This window comes from Podarcis liolepis (genome assembly GCF_965112155.1).
Source record: "Podarcis liolepis genome assembly, chromosome: 9".
Lineage (NCBI taxonomy): Eukaryota > Metazoa > Chordata > Lepidosauria > Squamata > Lacertidae > Podarcis > Podarcis liolepis.
This window is the reverse complement of record NC_139564.1, coordinates 9,852,723-9,874,450: the sequence shown is the minus strand read 5'-3', so window position 1 is coordinate 9,874,450 and position 21,728 is coordinate 9,852,723. Positions and strand designations below refer to the sequence as shown.

The 21,728-nt window shown below is 43.4% G+C and overlaps 1 protein-coding gene and 1 long non-coding RNA gene across 12 annotated transcripts in view; one reads left to right on the top strand and one right to left on the bottom strand.

Annotated features, from left to right (window-relative positions):
- Positions 1 to 17,473, bottom strand: part of LOC310686036 — a 30,302-nt gene extending 12,829 nt beyond the window's left edge. The window contains exon 1 of the long non-coding RNA XR_014515665.1: positions 17,338 to 17,473. This is a non-coding gene — a long non-coding RNA (uncharacterized lncRNA). The remainder of the gene's footprint in view (positions 1 to 17,337) is intronic.
- The window catches only part of SLC4A4 (solute carrier family 4 member 4), a 197,194-nt gene that overhangs the window by 92,864 nt on the left and 82,602 nt on the right, over positions 1 to 21,728 (top strand). For all 11 annotated transcript variants that reach the window (XM_083458605.1, XM_083458604.1, XM_083458612.1 and 8 more), the window contains one exon: positions 18,050 to 18,185. In XM_083458605.1, the coding sequence (XP_083314731.1) occupies positions 18,050 to 18,185 (136 nt within the window). The remainder of the gene's footprint in view (positions 1 to 18,049; positions 18,186 to 21,728) is intronic.

Sequence of the window (21,728 nt, the reverse complement as noted above, 5' to 3'; positions counted from 1 at the left end):
TATGCTTCTGTTTCTTTCTCACACAGGATAGTTTTCTTCACATCTTGCTACTCACACCCCAAAATAGATTTTTGTGTTTGAAGGATAATCCCATGTTTAAAAAAGAGCTATAAGCACTTATTTTAAAGGATTTGCTAATTAAGGCATCACATCCATGCGTGCCTGATAAAATTCGAAACTAACCCCACCCACACCTGAAGTTTCATTTTTCTCAGTGTACCTGTTACATCTGTCTTACTTATTGAACTCAGGTAGATAATTAATTCTGAAGTTCAATCAATATTGCTAGAGGGGTGATAGAATACAGAGCACAATATCCTGTTGGTTCAGTTGTATAATGCTGAATGACAGATAAAACAAGCCCTTGAATGTCAAGTAATCTGAGTAATTTTTATCAGAACAACCAAAGCCTTAATTTCTGTTGCATCCTAACATTATGTGTGGCACAGCTCACACAAAACAATTTCCCAGTTGTTTCCTATTCATTTCCCATCAATATATGGGTAGGACTTTCAGCAGGGGTTGTGAACCCGAGGACCAGACCTCTTCCACAAAGCTGTCTCTTTGCCTTCAATGCAACTTCCTTAACTTTTGAAAAGTGCTACCTCTCCCTCTGACAAGGTACCCTTTTATAGAAAGTCTAGACATTTGAAGAAACAGGAAGGAGCGCTTCCTTCCGTTTTTTGGTCCAGATACGTCTCTCTGTTCCCCCATCTCTACTGGGTGTGCAATTGTTCATTTGTGCATTGACCATGGCCACATCTGCGGCTGGGATGCAAGCTCTCTTTTGGCAGATCTGCAAGAAAAGCCATAATAAAACATGGTTTCATGGACAAAAACACTATCAGTGGCTACTCATGGAGGACGAGGCTATCAGGGGAGAGTGCTCTTGTGCTCACGTCCTACTAGGGGTTTCCCACATTTGGGCATTTGGTTGGCCCTTGTAACGGGATGCTGGACTAGATGAGCCATTGGCCATTGTATAAACAGCAGGCTCTTCTTGCGTTCTTCTTGTTCTTCCCCTCTGTCTTCTCACACTGGAAAGGGACGCCAAAGGAGGCATTTGGATATGTGTGAGGGAGTTATCAATCCCTGGCTTTTCTACAGTAGTTAGGGCTAGGAGCTGTCCTGAAGAGCAACTGCCAGTCATTGTTGACAGTACAGTGGTACCTTGGATTACATACGCTTCATGTTACAGACGCTTCAGGTTACAGACTCCGCTAAGCCAGAAATAGTACCTCGGGTTAAGAACTTTGCTTCAGGATGAGAACAGAAATCGTGTAGCTGCGGTGCATCAGCAGCGGGAGGCCCCATTAGCTAAAGTGGTGCTTCAGGTTAAGAACAGTTTCAGGTTAAGAACGGACCTCCAGAACGAATTAAGTTCTTAACCTGAGGTAGCACTGTACCCTACTAGATGGGCCAGATCTCTGATTTTGTGCAAGGCTGCTTCCTGTGTTCATGTAAGCTGTTTGCACAACGCTTCAGAATCTTCTTCATCCTGCATATATTTATTTCTTTTCCACTTAGGCCTAATCCACAAGCAGCCTCCTTTAATCTCAGCTTCTCTTCCTCTCCCAGAGTTTGCTTATTTCGACGCTGACATTTGGCTGCAGCACCTGCTGTTTGGATCCTTCCTGGTCTCCCTTTTGGCAGAATCAACCGTTAATCCTCAGGATCTGCTTTATGCACCTCAAGGCAAAAACTGAGGACAACATTTGCAAACCATTTTTCTTTACGGATTTGTTTCTCTCTTCTTTCTTTTCCTGACCATTGTTTTGGTTTCTTGGCCTGTTTTTCGGTTCCATCTGATTGTTCCCCTTTTCATCTCTGCTTCTCTTCTTCTCCCAGAGTTGCTTATTTCTGGCTCTGACATTTTGCTGCAACACCTGCTGTTTGGCACCTCGCTAGCCTACCTTTCTGAATCCGCACTAATGAGCTCAGGCAGAACAGAGAGCTGTCATTCAGGGACCTGCCCTCGTTCAAAGCACAGAGCGCCTCACGGTCTCCCCCTCCCCATCACAACAACTGTAGAAGAGGAAACGCTGTCCATCAGGAACTATTAATTGGCTGCTCCTACCCAAAGGTCACCAAGGCCTCTTTGTTTTTTCTTAATGAATGGAGGCAGATGATACCAGGGAGTTGAGCACACTTGGTTCCTTTTTCCTTGTTCACCTGGATGTAGTGTGAGTACAGAGCAATGGCGGGCGCTCAGAAATTTCCTTCCCTGTGGAACGCCCTCCCATCAGATGTCAAGGAGACGAAGAGCTTCAAACTTTTAGAAGACATCTGAAGGCAGCCCTATGTTTTATATGCGCTGGAAGCCGCTCAGATGGGCAGGATCTCAAACAACAACAACAACAATTCCAGTGGTTTTTGTTTTTTATGAATGAATCTATATTCATACAGTGTGTGTGCATGAGAGTATCATCTATAGACCTTGCTTGTCTTAGCAACTGCCTACCCCTTCTGAAGATCATTGAGTTCAATCATCCATGTAGTTTGGTGAGGGATATGCCACAGCCCATGCAAGAGCATATGCTTTCCATAGAACTGTTGAGTTGGAAGGGATCCTGAAGATCATCTAGTCCAAGCCCCTGCAGTGCAGGAATATGCAGTTGTCCCATGCAGGGATTGAACCTGCAAATTTGGCATTATCAGCACCATGCTCTAACCAGCTGAGCTATTGGGAGTGCTCAGTCCTTTGCATCTCTGCTTCGAAGGTTCTAGTAACAAGTGATAAGTAAGGCTTCTGAAGCTGTTGTAGCTAACCAGAGACTATACTACCTGGTACACAGCACAGCATTGCAGACAAATTATGTTCACCATCTTTGTTCTGTTCCTCTGAGAGTTTTTGGAGCTCGTTTTGAAACCAGTTGTTGAGAATTTCAGATGGGGAAAGAAATCTGCTGTGCTCATGTCTTGCGTCTGGGCTTTCCATTGGCAACTGTGAGAACAAGATGCGGTGCCCTTTGGTCTTCTTAAGTTTTCTTAAGTTCCTTAAGGCCTGGTTCGTTTTTGGGCATTTTCCTACCTCCTGTGTGAAATTAGGTAGCAAAACTAAAACATGTGGATCAGACGAGAGAGCTTTATGCAACAATCGATTGGGAGAGCTGGGAACAAATTGTATGGAAAGGAGTGGATCTTGAACTTGATTTGTTTCTCTCAGGTTCAACAACCGAAATGTCACTATTTCATTTGAACTGTAGTTGGGGAACAGATTTATTTCATTTCCTTAGAACTCAAGGGCCGCCTTCGGGTGGTAAGAGAAGCGCATAGCGCCAAACCACTTAGAGCTAAAGTTGGGGTTATTAAATTTAGGAGCACGTGCCGCACTCTTTCCCACTGAGCTGTGATTGCAGAAAAAAGCTTAATTTTAGATGTGGGTGGGTGGGGGGTAGATTGCATTGGCACAGGAAGGAACCCATCATTTAGATGAGAGCCCCACTAGTTTTGAGCTCCACACAGCATTTCAAGAACAGCCCACTCCATGCCGTAGCCTCAGGACACATAGCACCAGAAAAGAGCACCAGAAAAGCATTCAACATGGAATTAAACAGAATATAAAAATATGTAGGAACATAGCAAGCTGTGCAATGGCTTTTGGTCCATCTAACCCAGTATTGCCAGCACTGACTGACAGCATCTGCCCAGGGTTTCAGGCAGGGCCTCTGGCCCTACCTGGAATCTTCTGCATGGAAAGCAGATGTTCTACCACTGAACCAGAGCTCTTCCTTCTAAGAGAAAGAGAATAAACACTACTTACAGCTAGCCAATGGGTGATGGAACTTAAGAGTTCTTTGCCTACATAAACCACACCTAAATGAGACTTTGGTTCGACACAGCGAGCTTTTTTTAAAAGATAGTCATGAAACGGACTATATCAACCTTGGTGGTCAGGACAAGGTACATTTCCCATTAGCAACAGGGAAAGAATTTTAAATGTTTTCATAATAGCATCTTGGGAACACCATAAGATAGCAGAATATTTATCAATGTTATACAGATAAAACTTCCTGAATTTCAAAACAAGTGCTGTTGCCGCTGTTCCGTTTATGAATTGCTTCCCATGAAGTATCCCAAAACGATTTACAACAGTAAAAGCATACCTAGAACTGTTGCTCATGTAAAAACAGTTAAAATAGTTTCACATATAAAAACTGTAACTCCCTAAATGTATATACATCTGTCTATTTGCAGTTTGAAAGAGCAGCAGCACATACATAAAGTCAATTCAAATCCAATACAGATACATAACTAAAGTGTACGTAACTAAATTATGTAGACTACATCCAAGTAATTTCTGCTCAGAGTTGACCCATTGAAATTAATAGGTGTAAGTTAGCCGTGGCTGTTTATCTCAAAGGGAGGGTCTGCTTTGACTCTGATTAATCTAGGCTTGCTGAATAGATATTTTAAAATCATTTCTGGAGTGGCAGCCAAACGGTGTGGGCTTCTTTTCATGTGATGCCTCATTAACAGGGGGAACAGATGAACCGGGGGCTCTGTCTGCCACTTGACAAACCCTTCACAAATGTGCAAAGCAATTAATTAATTAGGAGGTGTGTATTGCTGCCCAAATTTAATGGTGCGCGGCGCTGATCTTCTGCTTTGGCAGGGTGACGAATTCCAGAGGGGAAAGCTGTGCCTGTCTGTCTGTCTGTCAGCAAAAACAAAAGCAAGTCTCTTGCTGACAGCTTTAAGCGGAAGTTGCCAATTTGTTTGACTACAACTCCCATCGTCCCTGACCGTTGTCCATGTGGCCTGTGGCGGGTGGGAGCTGGGATCCAAGAGGTATCCTGTTGACTAATTCTACCTTGAAGGTTAGCAGTTTCCTTGTAGCGTTAGTTTTAACCAGTGCTATTTTGCTAGAAAAAGAGGTGCCGGAACTCTCTATGAACACCTCCTTCGTTTTCTTAGAATGGCAATGGAATGAACGTGCTGGAACCAAGTTCTAATAATAATAATAATAATAATAATAATAATAATAATAATAATAAAATTTTTCTTTATACCCCGCCCTCCCCGGCTAGAGCTGGGCTCAGGGCGGCTAACACCAGTAAAATTACAGTAAAAACATAATGGGGGGGACGGGACCAATTTAAAATACAGGTTAAAATGCAGTTTAAAATGCAGCTTCATTTTAAAAGTAGCCCATAGATCAAGACCATAAGGGGAGGGAAACATAAGGGTCAGACTGAGTCCAAACCAAAGGCCAGGTGGAACATCCCTGTCTTGCAGGCCCTGCGGAAAGATGTCAAGTCCCGCAGGGCCCTGGTCTCTTGTGACAGAGCGTTCCACCAAGTTGGGGCCGGTACTGAAAAGGCCCTGGCCTTAGTTGAGACCAATCTAACCACCTTGTGACTTGGGACCTCCAAAATGTTGTCATTTGTGGACCTTAAGGTCCTCCGCGGGGCATGCCAGGAGAGGCGGTCCCATAGGTACGTGGACCTATGAGTTCCTCCTGAAAGAAAGCCCTGGTTTTAATGAGCTAAAATGCTACAACACACATTCATGAATAGTCTAAGAAAAGACTGTGAAATGCAAGGTGTTGCAGTTGTTGGCCTCCGTCTATCTCAAGAGACAATGGAGTGCGCCTCTGGGGGTGAAGTAAAACCACTTTGTTAGCAGCACTGAAGTGACCTCCCTGGGGCGCAAGCCTGGCAGTGTGTATGGAAGTCCTGAGCTGCCCAGACGACAGGACCTTCCTCTCAACCTTGCTGATGTGGTCTAAAGGAAAGCAGAGCTGTATGTTCAGCACCAGCTTGGCTGCAAGAGTTGCTGGAAGGAGGTGTACAAGACTGCGTTAGGACTTCACTCTGGATTGGTGTAGGGTTTTCTCCTTAGCCTTTTCTTCTCGGAGAGATATCCCACAAGGCAGCAGAGGTTCAGGATCAGTTTTCCTTCTCCTAGATGGGCTGCCTTCCCAGGTTGACAAGCCCCATCTGCCCCCTCACTTCTGCACATGCGGAAACCACCTTCTTGATCGTTGGACCCACTGTTGGTCTCATCCACTCAATCTCCCAGAGCTTGTCTTCACATGCAGGGGAAGTCCCTCCCTAACTCACTGAGGGTTCACAACCCATCAGCTACCCTCACTTGGTTTAGCCAGCCAGTAGAAGCCATTTCCCAGGGTGTGGCTGCTTGTTGCATTCCGACGGCTCAGTCAGTAGAGCTTAATCTCATGGCTGTGGGTTCGAGGCCAATGTTGGGTGAAAGATTCCTGTATTGCAGCGGGTTAGACTACATGATCCTTGTGGTCCCTTCCAGCTCTATAATTCTATGATTCTAGGACCCACAGCTGAGAACAGAGTGCAGGGTGGGGAAGGTGGTTGAAGTACCCCAGAAGGAACACAATGTGTCCTCCATCAAATCTCACGTTTCTACATAGACACTACATTCTACATAGAATATCAGTTTATCTATTATTTAACTTGTTTGAAGGTTCCCCTCTGCTGTCTAAAAAGAAAAGAAAAGCTTTCTGCACATCATCATGGTAGCTTAACCTCCTCCTCCTCCTCCTCCTCCTTCTTCTTCTTGCCATGCAGACTTTTCCAAATTGGGAGACTTTCATGGTACATCTTGACATGAAACCCCTCTCCTGTTTCCAAATGCAACCTCTGCACCACTCATTAGATTCAGATGTACTGCTTCAGGGGAAGGGCTGCAACTCAGTGGCAGAACACAGGCTTTGAATGCAGAAGGCCCCAGATTCAACCTCTGGCATTTCCAAGCAGGTCTCTTGTCAGAAAAGTGTAGACAATGCTAAGCTAGATGAACTCATTGGGCTCAAGACAGCTTCCTATCTACCTTGTTTCTGTTCGCAGGATATATTGCCCTCTCATTTTTGTTTGTGTGGCATAACCCTCAGCACTCCCTGTCCTCAAACACCTTCTTACCAGCCAAAGCTTTTGAGACCCTGCTCACCATCCCCCCTCCTAATTCTACAGAATATCTTTTCTATGAGTTTTTCCTGTTTGATGCATCCATCTTGCTTTCAGAATATAGCCAGGTTCTTTGTTCTTCCGTATGTGTGTTCGTTCCCCTAATTTTGGCCTTTGGGATATTGCAGGTTGCAAAATGAAATATTGTTTCCAGAGAGGGGAATTTAGAATAGTGCACAAAGTGATAATAAACGTAGACTGTTTAGGGGAGAGAGGAGAGGATGTGCAGATCTCATTCAGCTTTTGGAGACAGTTGCCACCATTCATTAAAGTGGCCTGAAAGAGTCACAGTTAAACGATGCCAGGCACTTCCTCTAGTGCTGTCCAGGTTGCCTTTTCAGCAGAACTCTCCGTTCCTCTTGCCCAAAGGAGGCCATTGAATAGGACTTTAGGTCACCCGTTTTTCTGGCATCGCTTGAGCCTCTCAGTAGACACCAAATTTAACCCTGTGCTGTTATCTTCAAGTCGATAACCAATGCTTTATTTGTTGTCTCTTACTGTGCGCTGCAGTGCATTTATTAAATCCTTCCATGCCATCTACCTACCTACCTATCTATCTGTCTATCTGGCTTCAGCCAAAGTGGTGCAAAGGAGAAGTTGCATCAGGCTGTGTCAGGAGCGAGCCAGGAGTAAATCACACTGTGCAAGTTGGAGTTAACTCCTTATCAGCAAAAACAGGGTCTGCAGATCAGTGTCAGGCCTAATGAACACAGCAGCTCATCTCCGCTGGTCTTGCCCCATGAAACAGTTTCTAAGACTGAAGGCCCCCACTTCCCCACAGATGCCTCCTTTCCAGGGTCCCCCCCCCCAGCAAACAGAGACTGTGCCTGTACATCGCCAATGTCTTCTCCTCCCTTTCCATGCCTCTTCTGGTTCTTGGGAGACCACTGGGGAAAGGAGCTTGTTCAGCAGGAGGGGGAGACATCTGTGACTCTTCACCAGCTGGACTCCGCTCTGCCTCTTGGCTTCTCTTCTCCTACCCTCCTGCTTCAGCTTTTGCCTCTGATACTGGACTTCTCTCTGCCACAGACTCTCCCAGCTCACTAAGTCCTGTTACCTCCTCAGTTTCCAACACCACCTCCTCCCAGTCTTCTCTCTTTGACCACTCATCATTGTTCCACCACCACTCCTCAGGCTCTGAGCCTTCTTCCCTTGGGGGAACCCCAGTTGGTTCTTCCTGCCATTGCTCTGTGTCCAACCAGTTCATGACAAGCTGCATCAGTACATAATAAAGTCCTTGGATAGTATCCAGCACTTCATACGAGGAGTTGGGCTTGCTCAGTGGGAATTGCTCTTCCTCACCTTCTTCTCCATGCACCACCAAAATCTGTTCAGCAGGGTCCTCCAACCCTTTGGAACAGATTTTGTGGGTGAATGGAGTGGAGACTGCAGAGGAGAGGTGGGTGGGAGTTTTGTTGTGGAAGCAGACATTAGATATGCTAGTGGAATCTGCCTTAAGCCCTAAGTTTATTATTTTTAATAGCTTCTCTAAAAAATGCCACCTCACAAGTAGTGGCCGTCATTCCATTCTGTGGTTGTGAAGTCCACTCGTTGCTAAACTGCTGTGTGAATAAATAGCTCCTTTTGGGTGTCCCAAATCTCCTGCCAATCAGCTTAATGATAAGAACGCAATATAAGTTCATCTTAGTTTAGGAGCCACACTGTGCCATATTTGTTTACTTGGTTTGGAACAAGTCCCACATGAAATTGGCTTTAATTTGCAGATTTGCCTTTTTCAGTCGCTCTGATAGGCTCAATATTTACTGAGCCCAAGCACCAAAGTGATTTTGGTTTGAAGGAAAGCGGCTGATGGCGCTTAGAGATATTCAGCTGCTGCTTGAGTTTACGAGAAGCACACCTTCAGATAAACACATTTCCATCACTGCCGGTGTATGTTTGTTTATCTGCCGTTCTCCGCCCTAAAGCCTTGAGAAACGAGTGGGTAAAACCAGGATTATCTGGCCACATCAAAGATATTTCATGTTTGTGTTCTATGTGAAATTAAGGCAAAGAGATTCACTGCTAAGACAGGATGATGGGTCATCAGATTATGGAGCAAACATCTGACTAAGTTTTATATAGGTGTTTTTCTCTATGATACTAAAATGCTTTCAGCATTTCCTTCATCGCTGGCATTTTTTTTTTTTTACTCTTTTTGGCCGAAGTCTGGGATAAAGATTCATCAAATAATATGTCATAAATAATTACAAATAAATAATCATAAATAAATCTGTTGGCTAGAATGCACATTCATTTTTTAAACTGGATCACTTCTTTATTTCCTGTATTAATAACATTCATACTTCTGTGTGGTCTGGCAGTTTTTTTTAATATATACTCTTGATAATCAAGTCCTATGTTGTCATTTCTTTGAGAGAGAGAAAACTTCTAGTGCTCATGAGTTTAGAGCGAAGTTTGAAATGTGAAGGCAAAAAAAAAATATATTGCTGATGGATCCATTCTCATGGCATCTCCCTGCATGTTGACTGCAGGAAAAGCCTGTGTGTGGTAGCTTCAGCCATAGAACATGCTGCTGTGTGTAAGGTTTGAATTTTTGTGGGTGGGTATGAGAATGCTACTCCCCAAACTCAAATTTCCTGCACATGACGAATTCATTGCAGGTAGTGGGGCACCTTTAAAGAGGTGTCTTTAATCGTCCCCATGTACTCAGTGATCATGGGCATGGGCACTCAAAACAGAATTTTTTTAAGGCTAGCAATGTGAAGTATTTTAAGTTGTAAAGCCAGGGTGTTTTAAAAAGCTGAAATAATCTCTTCTGTGCAGGAGTGTAATAGGACTGAACTAGGACTGAACAAGTGTGATGTTGGATGTGGAGCTGCTGGTGAAAATGGCAGCCCTGGGTCCAGTTCTCTTTCCACTGTCGTATGACAGGATACCCATCACCGGTCATGGATTCAAATTTCAAGAAAGGATATTCTGACTGAACATGATGAAGAGCTTTCTTACAGTAAGAGCTGTTTGCCAGTGGAATGAACTGCCTTGGAAGGTGGTGGACTCTCCTTCATTGGAGGTTTTCAAGCAGAGATTGTTTGCCCAACTGTCAGGGATTCTTTAGTTGAAATTCCTGCATTACAGGGGGTCGGAGTAGATCAGGGGGACGGTCCACTGTCCTTCAGACCTTGTGGAGGGCCGGACTATATTTTGAAAAAAATATATAAACAAATTCCTATACCCACAAATAACCCAGAGATGCATTTTTAAATAAAATTACACATTCTAGTCATGTCAAAACACGCTGATTCCTGAACCATTTGTGGGCCAGATTGAGAAGGCGATTGGGATGGATCTGGCCCCCGGGACTTAGTTTGCCTACCCATGGACTACATGACTCCCAACTCTAGAACTCTGATTGCAGTTCTCTCTTAAATTGTCGGCTGTTGGTTTCCTCATTCAGTACAGTGGTACCTTGGTTTACAAACTTCATCCGTTCCGGAAGTCCGTTTTTAAACCAAAGCGTTCTTAAACCAAGGTGTGCTTTCCCATAGCAGCGGGGGACTCAATTTACAAATGGAACACACTCAACAGGAGGTGAAACATGTTCTTATTCCAAGGCAAAGTTCACAAACCAAAACACCTGCGTCTGGGTTTGCAGCGTTCTTAATCCAAGTTGTTCATAAGCTGTTCTTAAACCAAGGTACCACTGTACGTAATGGACATGATTTAATCTGTTGGGTTGATTAATCCTATGCTCCAAGGACCAGAATCCTTGTCTTAGGTCTGTATGCATGATGTATGATTTTTGGAGAGAGAGTAGGGTAATATATGCATGTGGTAAGCACAGGCTTTTAACTTGGATGGTGAACAGATTGGTTATGTTTGCTTTGCAGCAAACAAACATATGGTTTTGGTAATGTGATACTGGAATGTGTGAATCACTCAGTGATGCTGATGGGGCAGTAGATTGAAAACAAACAACAGAAAGAACTTCACACCACCATACAGTGTACAATTGACATGAAACGTTTTGATGCTCTAGCATGTCTCTTTGCTCTTGCAAGATCTTTGAGATTCCTCCAACCCTGATGGAAATTGCTTTTTGCCTTTGGGTACTTGAGGGCATAACTTCAACACACAAGAGTGGCCTTAGCCGAACTCACAAGAAACTGCTGACGTGTGTGATCTCTAGATAGCAATTTGTTCATTTTGAAATCCATTGTAGGCATTTGCTACATCTTGCAGATGAAACAAAATAGGTGGGGCGCATGAGTGGGTTGGGAGTCCTGCTCCATTTGCTTCGTTCAGAGCAGCTCCGTTGGAATGAATGAAAGCTCTGAAGAAGCAAAACATTAGCGCATTGTCCCAGGAGTGAGTTCTGGGGAAAGAAGATGCCACGACATGGGTTTAGCAAAAACAAAATCAATGGGATATGTATACACATGTACATAAAATGCTAGGTGCTGCCATGCAATTTTAGAAAACAGAATGTGCAGAAGTTTTGCAAGTACGTCAGTCTATGGTAGTCATTTGTGGGATAAATGTTCCCTTAAGAGGACAACCTTACTCCTGGCAAGTTAACATCTGAAATATTTCAGACCTTTTTATTCCACTAAGGCCATTGCTATTTATAAAAATGGATCTTTTATCCCTCTTCTTTTGCTTCCTTTGGTCTTTTGTTCCCCTACCCCCATAAGTCCACCTGTGGTAGCCACTTACTGCCTAAAAGCACAGATGATACTTATTTTTAAAGCTATGTAAAATGTTCTGTGCATGGTGTGCCATTGATTGATTGATTATGAGTCCATGAGATTATGGATTTCAGTTTTATAATATGCTTACAGAGTTGAGGCAGTAACAAAAAAGAGAGGAAAAGTTGGCTGTTCTTCTCATTAATGCTACTACCTTTTGGTGGCTAGCTGAGTATGATTTGAAGTGGTAGAGGGGGAGTTTAGGCTGGTGGAGTCTGTGTGCAACACATGCAGGTCAAAGAGGAAGAGGGAAAGGTTGGTAGTTCATTACTTCGGGTTAATTGGAGCTCTAGCTTGTAACTTGGGCTTGGGACTTGTGGTGTTTGCTCTTAGCACATCCTGTTCCCTCCAGCGGCCAACATGAAAATATGCTGTTCTTGCTAAAGAGAGCATGTAAATAACCAGTGAACGGCCCATTAATCAACAGTGGCACTAAAAAGACCAGTGCGGTGAAGTTTGAGCTGCGGCAGACCTTATGACCCAGCAAATTCCGCGTTTGGATTTTGGACTTTTAATGTGCATGTTTTAAACGCACAACTGAGGCTTAAATAGAGAGGGAGGGGGAATCTGTGTTAACATGGTATCCACGTCTGGGCTTGGGTGCATTCAGTTTTACCACAGTAGCATGTGGTATAGTTTTTTCTGAGATGTGCACCTTCAGGCAGCAGGCTTTCATTTATTTATGTATTTATTTAAAAGCATTTCTAAGGTGCTTAATGTGTGTGTGTTTTTAAAGAAATCCCTAACTGGCATATAAAAATAACACAAAAGCAATAAAAGCAGTGAAAGACCCTTGTAAGAACATGCACAGGCACAAACAGGAATAACACCAACCAATCTTGTGGGTCAGGAGAAGCTTGGGCAAAGAAAATGCACCCTCACACGGCATCTGGAGCAGCTAATAGTTGATGCTATGTGCACAGCAGAGGGAGGGCCGTTTCACAGGGCAGGGCAATGGCAGGAAAGGGGTTTTGCTACGCTTTCTCCCCAGAGGGGGATAGGCAAGTAGCATTCTAACATGCAGTCTGATACCTGCAAGCTAGAAAGGGAATAGGGAAGGAAGGGACATGTGCCACTTACGTGCGACTGAATGGCACTCAGACGCTACTCAAATTGAGCACCTGCCTCAGGACTCCCATACATCGTGTGAGGTTCAGAGGCTGGTTCAGAATTCAAAGGCTTTTCGTGCTCTAGGAGCAAAAAAGTGTTGTTCATTCTCTGTGAAGAAGGCATGCCTGAGCCCATGCTTTGATACTTATCAGAAGTTAAGTGAAGACTTTTGTTTTTGTTGGGTAGGCTTTTTTGAATCTTTGATTATATGGACAGCGTTACTGGGATAATTGGCAGTGTATTGCTTTGCTGCATCCAGACACTGTCTCAAGACCTGCACATCCATTCCTGATTCAGATGTGGCCGGGAAAAAGAGCTAGGTGTCACCAGCATGCTCAAGACATTGTCCTTCAGGTCTCCTGATGGCCTGTCCCAACAGCTTCATATGTATATATTAAATAGCATTATGGAATAAATACATGGCTCCTATGCTCAAATAAATATTGGCCACTGGCATGAGCTGAACTCTGTGTTTCCTCAGACCCTAATGCCCTGTTCAATTGTTATCCTCCTCTTGAAGTGGGGAGAAGCCTGTTGCTCCTTCCCCCTCCTGCATTGCTGCTCCTACCATGCCACATGTGTTTGGGGCTGAACAGCTGTAGCATGGAGCCTGCTGAAGTCAAACAGATTCAGAATCCGTATCTTCTAACCACACATGGGGAGTGTTACTGAGAAAAAGAGGCTCCTGGCTGCTGACGTTCAGCCCCCCGAGATGTTGGAGGTTGCAGGAAATGCAGTGTGGACATGCAGGAGGGACAGGGCCTATGAGCTGGTTCCTATTTCCCTCTCGCATGGTGGCAATTGTACGTGTGTGTAAATGCTCACATAGGCCTTATGCATAAATCTCTGTATGGAAGGTTGGTGCCCAGCGAAGATGCATTTGCCCAGGCTTGGTACAAGGGCAAGCAGGCAACAGAGTGAAGCAGGGATAGCCAATAGGATGCTATCAGCCCCAGCCTGCGTGGCCAGTGGTATGGGATGATAGCCCATGCATGTAGTGCAAGTCTAAAGTCAGCACCTTGGTCAGCGCATGGTGGGAGCCAGAGATGAGACTAGGCTTGCTGGCAGGCCCTTGAATAGAAAACAAATAACCTGGAGACTTCTGAAGCAGGGAGGTGTGTGTTCTAGGTCTTGCTTCTTGGTGAAATTGGCTGTGCTATGTTCTTGGGGCATCCTGCAGTGCCTCCTAATGCATTTTGGAATGGTTTTCTGCACGGAAAGCAGGATCCGCAGAAGTGAGGGAGTTTCTGTGTGGAAGAGTTCGTGCTGGATAACAGAGTAAGCAACCTTGCTTGGAAAAAGGAGATGGAGGTACCACAGCCCCTTCTTCCTCCTGCTAGAGGGAGAGGGCCTCTCTATTTTTTAAGAGGGTCCACGACTCTCTTACTGATGTGGAAGTGTCTGGGTTGAGGCCCTGTCCCATGGGAATGAGATACATTTCAACTACGGAAAGAGGGAACAGTTCGGTCAAGCAGTTTGAATATTTCCCAACCCTCGTGCAATTTGAATGAGTTGAATTCTGAGTTTTGATCCATCCAAGTTGCTCCATCCTTTTCCTTCCCAGATTTCCTGTGGGTCTAATAACTCTTTTGCAAATGCCTTGACATGACCAGGTAGCATTTTGAGAAAGTCTCAGCATGGTCAGCGTTCCACACCAGCTGCCAAAAGGTGACATCGGCCCTGCATATTTTGTTTACTACTACTACCTTATTTTTTGTACCCTGCCCATCTGACTGGGTTGCCCCAGCCACTCTGGGCTGCTTCCAACAAAAATACAAAGACACAGCAGACCATCACACATTAAAACTTTCCGATACAGGGCTGCCTTCAGATGTCTTTGGAAGATTATATAGTTATTTATCTCTTTGACATCTGACAGGAGGGCGTTCCACTAACAATACACTACTTGTATTGTTTCAAAAAGCAATACAAGTCTAATTTTACAGAACTTGAATCGAAATAGGGAGCTGTGAGAGAGTAGACAACAGTTAACTATTCATTTCATTTATGAATCGCTTCCTATAAAACATTCTGAAGTGTATATACTGAAAACTGTTTTTCAACTCCGTTATAGGTACAGATTGAGATATTAAAAAAATCTACTAACAAGGCTTGTTGGAAATGGAAGGTTTTCAATAGGCACAGAAAAAAGCCTTGCTTCCTACATCATAGAGAAAGGGCCTCCTGGTGAGATGTCATCAGCAGGAGTGATTGGCCGGGTATATAAGGGGCAAGACAATCTTTTAGGTATTCTGGTCCTGAGCTGTGTATGGCTCCGTACATTAGTACCAGCATCCTGAACAGAATAGGCATAAAAAGAGTTTGGAGATAGCTCAGGATCCAGGATTCCATGTCAGACAGAATTCCTCCTCAAGTTCATGTCTTCTGCTCCCCCTTGCTTACTCACATGTATGAATCAGAAAACAGAGGTCAGCAGCTGAGGTGCAGAAGGCGAGAACTTTTAGCTGAAGTTTTGTTGCTGCTCCTGCTTTTGGTGGAAGGGACACTTTTCCCTCTTGGTTTGCATGGGAAAGGAGCAAATATAGCTTGCTCTTTGACATTTTTGTTCTGTTCAAAATATGACCCCCGGTGCAAAATAATAATAATTCTATCTGTCTATCTATCTATCTATCTATCTATCTATCTATCTAAGTTGGTGACCAAGGCAAAATGCAGACGTAAATAATAGACACGGGGACCCTTGAATTTTAGATGGACTGCTGAGCGAGTTGTCAGTTACATCAGCACCAGGCTAGAAAGAACTAATTGGATTTGTCTTGAGTCAGAAGATATTGGCAAAGTTTTCAGTTCTTTAGCTTGGATGCATGCAATTAATACAGTATTGTGCTTTGATTCATCAGGTAGGTTTACAAAACAACTACCTCTCCTCTCACTAAAAGGTTTTTTTTATGATCCCTGTCTCCCCCCCATCTCCTCCCCCCACCTTCAGTTAGAATGGATCTTGATCCTATTCTGTGTTTTAAAAACAGAAACAGAATGCTTGTCTTGTTTGTCTCACAATGGGAAACTTTTGTGGCAACAGGAAACCAGGGAGAAAATTGTTTTTAAAAAGCTGTTGTTGTTATTGTTTTAAGTAAGAATTCTTTATACTATTGTTGCAACTCCTGATTTGCTCAACCCACTCTTAGTCTAGGAAGTGTATCTTGATTGAGTTTTCATAGCTGTTATTTTAATTATTTTCTCCTCCTTTACATTATTTTTAAAAGAAACTAATTAAAATTATATCCACATATTGTACTAACTCAGTAATCCAAAAAACGTCCACATGTTGCAGTAACACAGCAGTCCAAATTAACCGAAAAGTACACAAACCAGCCATAATGAATGCACATTGTCCTGAAACTAAAGAATACCAAGTATAATCCAAGGGAAAAAGGAAAAGAAAAACACAGAAGCAGAATGCAACAACACCTCCTGAAAATGCTTAATTAACCTTCAAACAACAACAGCTAAGCCATGTATATCAAAATAAGAACCATAACTATGAAAATATATTGGTGAAAGAAGAAAGTTGAACCCAAATAAAATCCTTAAAAGCAAAGGATGGTATCACTATGCCGATCTTGTAGTTTTATCTGTTTTGGAAGCAGTTTAGGTTGAAAGGTGGGACATAATTGTCCTAGGCTCATGGCTTTTGTTCATTAGAACAGGTTATAGTCCTTCAATGTAGGGAGAAAAGACATGGGACAAAGCTTTGCTGAGTTTTCCCGTAACTCTAAAGAATGGCACAAGGTGTGATAAGCTCAGGCTGACAGCCTAAGGAGACTGCAGAAGTAACTTCCAGTGACTTGTTTCCAGATAAAACATATATCAAGACTCAGATGCCCAAAGACTCAGAACCAGGGATTCCCAGAACTTTGCTTACTGAGTTAAAATACGGGAGGTACATTTTACCCTTGCAGCCCAAAGGAGTAAGAAGATGAGAACAACTCACTTTTGAGCAGGGTTGGTTGGGGAATCTATGGCCTTCCAGAAGTTGCAGAATTACACCTCCCATCATCCATGATTGTTGGCTGTGCTGGCTGGGTTTGATAGGAGCTGGAGTCCACCAGCAATGTCTGGAGGGCTACAGGTTCCTGTATGCATTTGACAGCTGTAAACATAATCAGTCAATGAAATCGCCTAAAATTGCAGTTGACTCCTCAACATGGAAATAATAATAATAATAATAATAATAATAATAATAATAATAATAGTGCTGCAAGATTAGGCATGCAGTTGTTCCTTTGGGTCTGGTATGAAAAAGAACATCTTAATAGTGGTCTTTCCCCCCTCTAATTTTGAACAGTAGTTTTCATCAAATGCAGCATCTTAAAGAAGTGGCACTTGCTGAGTGTTAGCTGATGTGGAAATGCCTTTAAACATAGTTGCTTGGATGGTTGATGGTTAGTTGCAGTTGGAGATGCCTGAGCAAAATGTTAAAACAGCAAGACATTACAGAGCAGCAGGTGTTAATGGTTCTAGCCTAGGGATGGTATGTTCTAGGTATGGCATGGTATAGCAGGTGTAACCTACATGTGACCAAAAGCAATGTTCTTTTTAGCTACACTGTGTCTTACCTGTGGATGGGTTGATTGCTTTGTGCCTTCCCTTTTCCTCCCTGTGTTTGATACTTGACTAAATGGACCAGAGTACACAGCTTCCCATGCAAAAGAAGAGCTGGGCTATTTTGTTAAATATTCCCTTTTACGCTGGTAATGAGTGTTGCCTCGCAAGCCAATGAAAGTTCCAGCTTTGTACAAACCGGGGGGGGGGGGGGGAGTTGGCAGTGGGAAGCCACTTCCTCTTCACGAGGTGCCCCCCAAATAGTTTTGGCTGGAACTGGTTCTCTGCCTATAAAGAAAAAGACTTTAAAGGACCTCGGCTGATCAGAGTACTAAAGGTCCCTGGGCATGCACCATAGAGCAAATTGGTGCTGAGCCTGGAAGCTCTCTCCTGTTTTTTTGGACGAGGAGCTGTGTGGGTCTGCTGTGAACACAGAGCTTAGAGGAGTGGGGGAAGAAGACGCACGTCCTCTTGAACTTTACCCCCAGCTTGAAAGTTTTTTTTTTTTAGAAGTAAGTTGTAAGAAAAGAGAGACTTGAGAAGTAGGCACCTAGCAAATAATAATAATAAAAAAGAGCCGACAGCCCACACTCAGAGCTGAGATGTCAGATGGAGCAGGCGACGAGGAGAAGCAACCAAATGGATGTGGAGAGAAGGGAAGGGAGAGGAACCGCACCTCCCTGATCATCCTGCAGTCCGTTAACCGCAGTATTTTCACCTCTGCAGTCTCCCCCGCCGCCGAACGCATCCGCTTCATTTTGGGCGAAGACGATGACAGCCCCGCGCCACCCCAGCTCTTCACGGAACTGGACGAGCTCCTGGCTGTGGATGGGCAGGAGATGGAATGGAAGGAGACCGCAAGGTGAGTTGGCATCACTTTGTCTTTTCTTGGGGAAGCGGACAGCCCCTTGAGGAAGAAGTTGTGGCAAGCCATGTGCTAATTTTGGGGAGCACCTTCTTCTGGAAGTTTGGGGGGTTCCACAAGTATCATTAGGACTGTAGCTCAGTGGTGGGACCTAAACTGGATAGCTCTGTTGCCAGAGCATGAGACTCTTAATCTCAGGGTTATGGGTTTGATCCCCACATTGGGACTCTGTCCCTGCCAACTCTATGATTCTATTATCTGAGGTTCAGTTGACAGCATCTCCAGGTACAACTGGGAGAGAGACCCCTGCCTGAATCCTGGAGGACCTCTGCTAGCCAGTTTAGGCAATGTGTGGACCAATGGTCCGACTCAGTAGAAGTCAGCTTTCTCTGTCCTTTTCCTCCTAATTATTCTCTAGTGTTTCTGGAAAGCTTTTCCAATAAAAAGGAACCAGAGGAATTTCCCAATCATTTGCTGGTGAATGGAGTACTATGTTATCCTTAATTATGGGGAAGGGTCGTAGCTCAGTGGCAGAGTGTCTGCCCTGCAAACAAAAGGTCATAGGAATCTCCAGGTGGGGTTGGGATAGACATCTGCACGGAATCCTGAATTGTCACCCCCAGTCAGTGTATGTAAGCCTGAGCTAGATAGACCCAATGGTCTAAAGCAGCTTCCTAATGTTCCTATCCTTTATTCAGAAGATTAGCACACAAACAACACATACACAGTGATCTTTGCAGGGCACTTGTCAGAAAGGTGATTGAGTTATAACATCATTAATTCATATTAATTCATTAATTCATATTAAAACCATCTGTGCTTAAAAAACAAATGTCAAATATAGTTCCTCTATCTGTCTGTCTGTCTGTTTATCTATCTATCTATCTATCTATCTATCTATCATCTATCTATCTATCTATCTCTATCTCTATCTCTATCTCTATCTCTATCTCTATCATCTATCTATCTATCTATCTATCTATCTATCTATCTATCTATCTAGTGTAGTGGTTATTATATAGGATCTCAGCCAGGATGTCTCACCTCAACCATTAACTTGCAAGATTCTTTTTAGGCAAGGTGCTATTTCTCAGCCTCAGTTTCCCCTGTGCAGTATGGGGGCAGTAGCACTGTCCTACCTCACAGGGTTGTTTTTAGGGTTGAGGTAGCTGAAGTGATACAAAATGAAGTGTTGTTGTTGTTGTTGTTGTTATATCCCTTGGCTTGAATAATTTCTGACTGAAATCGTTTTAAAGTAACAGAATAAAGCACCCAAAATGTGGTCATTCAAACATTTAGATATTTTCATTTTGGGATTAGCATGAATTAAACCCTTTGAGGTTGGGTTTTAATTTGCATGCACACAGTGCTTTGTTTCTTATTAGACTCATAAAAAACATTTTTGGTCACTTACGAGCAATGCATGCAGATAAATTGTGCTGGAGTGATGACACAATTCAACAGTAATTAATCAAGTCACCATCGTATAATCAACCTAGCCGTAATTCCAATGGAGTTTGCTTGAGCGAGAATCTGCTGTGACATTACAATAACTGACCCCTTTCCCCAAATCTAGACTTCTGTTTTTCTCTTCGAGTGCTGAGTCATTGTTTTCCAGGGCCCTCCACCTCTCCCCCTACACTTTTAAATATTAGCTCTTCGGTTTTCTCTTGTTATCAGAGCTCTGCTAATCTTTCCCCCCACCGTCTGCCTTAAGAGCTTCTTACTGTGTTTGGATATATTAATCCCTACCTGTGAATATCACCTTGTTCTCCCTAACTCTGGGATTCCTACTTCTCAAGGGAAGCTCCATGCATGAGGATTACTGAGTGGGACACTGGTCTTACACACCAATCCTAACCCGAAATCTAACCCTCTGACAACAAACGCATGCCATGGGGCTGTCGCAAAATGTGTGTGCCTTTTTCTACACCAGTATACACTTTTCTAGGAAAACTGATTCAGACAGGTTTCCCACATGAGTGCACACTGGAAGATTAATGTATGTGGCCATACTTTCCATGCAGGGAAATGTTGATGTTGCGTGATGTGATCATAAAACGAGGAGCTCATACTTTTGCTTCTGTAAGGTTTAGAGCAGGCATAGGCAAACTCGGCCCTCCAGATGTTTTGGGACTACTACTCCCATCATCCCTGACCACTGGTCCTGTTAGCTAGGGATGATGGGGCGTTGTAGTCCCAAAACATCTGGAGGGCCGAGTTTGGCTATGCCTGGTTTAGAGGCACTTTGCTCTGAAGAAGAAGAAGAAGAGTTTGGATTTGATATCCCGCTTTATCACTACCCGAAGGAGTCTCAAAGTGGCTAACAATCTCCTTTCCCTTCCTCTCCCACAACAAACACTCTGTGAGGTGAGTGGGGCTGAGAGACTTCACAGAAGTGTGACTAGCCCAAGATCATCCAGCAGCTGCATGTGGAGGAGCGGAGACGCGAACCCGGTTCCTCAGATTACGGGACTACCGCTCTTAACCACTACACCACACTGGCTCCCTCTGGGTTGCTTTAAATTAGATAATCTGCTCCCCCCCAAAAAAAAAATGCACTTGTCCTACACATCTCTAGCTTTCCCAAAAGACTAGCCAGTTTTGCACGTTGCATAAAAATGGCCTTTTAAATGTGTTTGTTGTAGGGGAGTTATTGGTTGGTTTTTGTTTTTATTGTGTATTTTGTATTCTCATTTTGTGTTTTTCTGTTATGAACTGCCCTGGGATCTTTGGATGAAGGGCACTATGCAAATTCAAATAACAACACTAATGAGGTTAATAAAAAATGAAAGAGAAAACTTATAAATTCCTCACAGCTGATTCAGAGGTGAAAGAGGAGAGACCCTTAGATCAATTAAATCACTGGGTTGATTATCAAAAACTTCATATAGATGCTGTTTTTTTTGTAAATAATCTTTTAAAATAAATTTAAAGAGAAAATACCAGTATTGAAACACCTTTTTTTAAAAAAACCATATATAAAAGGGCAGCTTTTGAAAAAGACAACAAAATATTGTTAAGTACAGAAAAAGCAAAGGGTACTCATAAAGAGCATGTTGTATACAGTTCCTTTAAAGAAGAATGAAGCATCATACATTGGATTCACATATTGGTATACGGAAAAGTGGGGAGGAAAGAGGAGGCAGGGAGATGCAAGATTCATACAGGTGACTTTTCAGGTATTGAACTTACAGCTGAATAAATGAAGCTACCACTCTGATTCCTTATTCCTCACTCAGAAGCACACCAATTAAAAAATTAGTCCTGTCTTGTTTATCTACCTATTTTAAAACTGAGTGAATGCCTCTCTTCTCCCAAGTTCCCACACACAATTGTGATTGGTCTTGCAATGCAAAATTTCATAAGAAATAAAGTGAATTCAGTTTCCCAAGGCCATCCCTTAGGGTATCCAAAGCTAAACAGATCTGGATTTTGTACCCTCCCCAAAATGGATACTTTTAAGAGAAAATGTTTTAGGGAGAACACTTCCTTTTAATCCTAATCTAGCCATCTAACAACAAACATAATCATACCCAT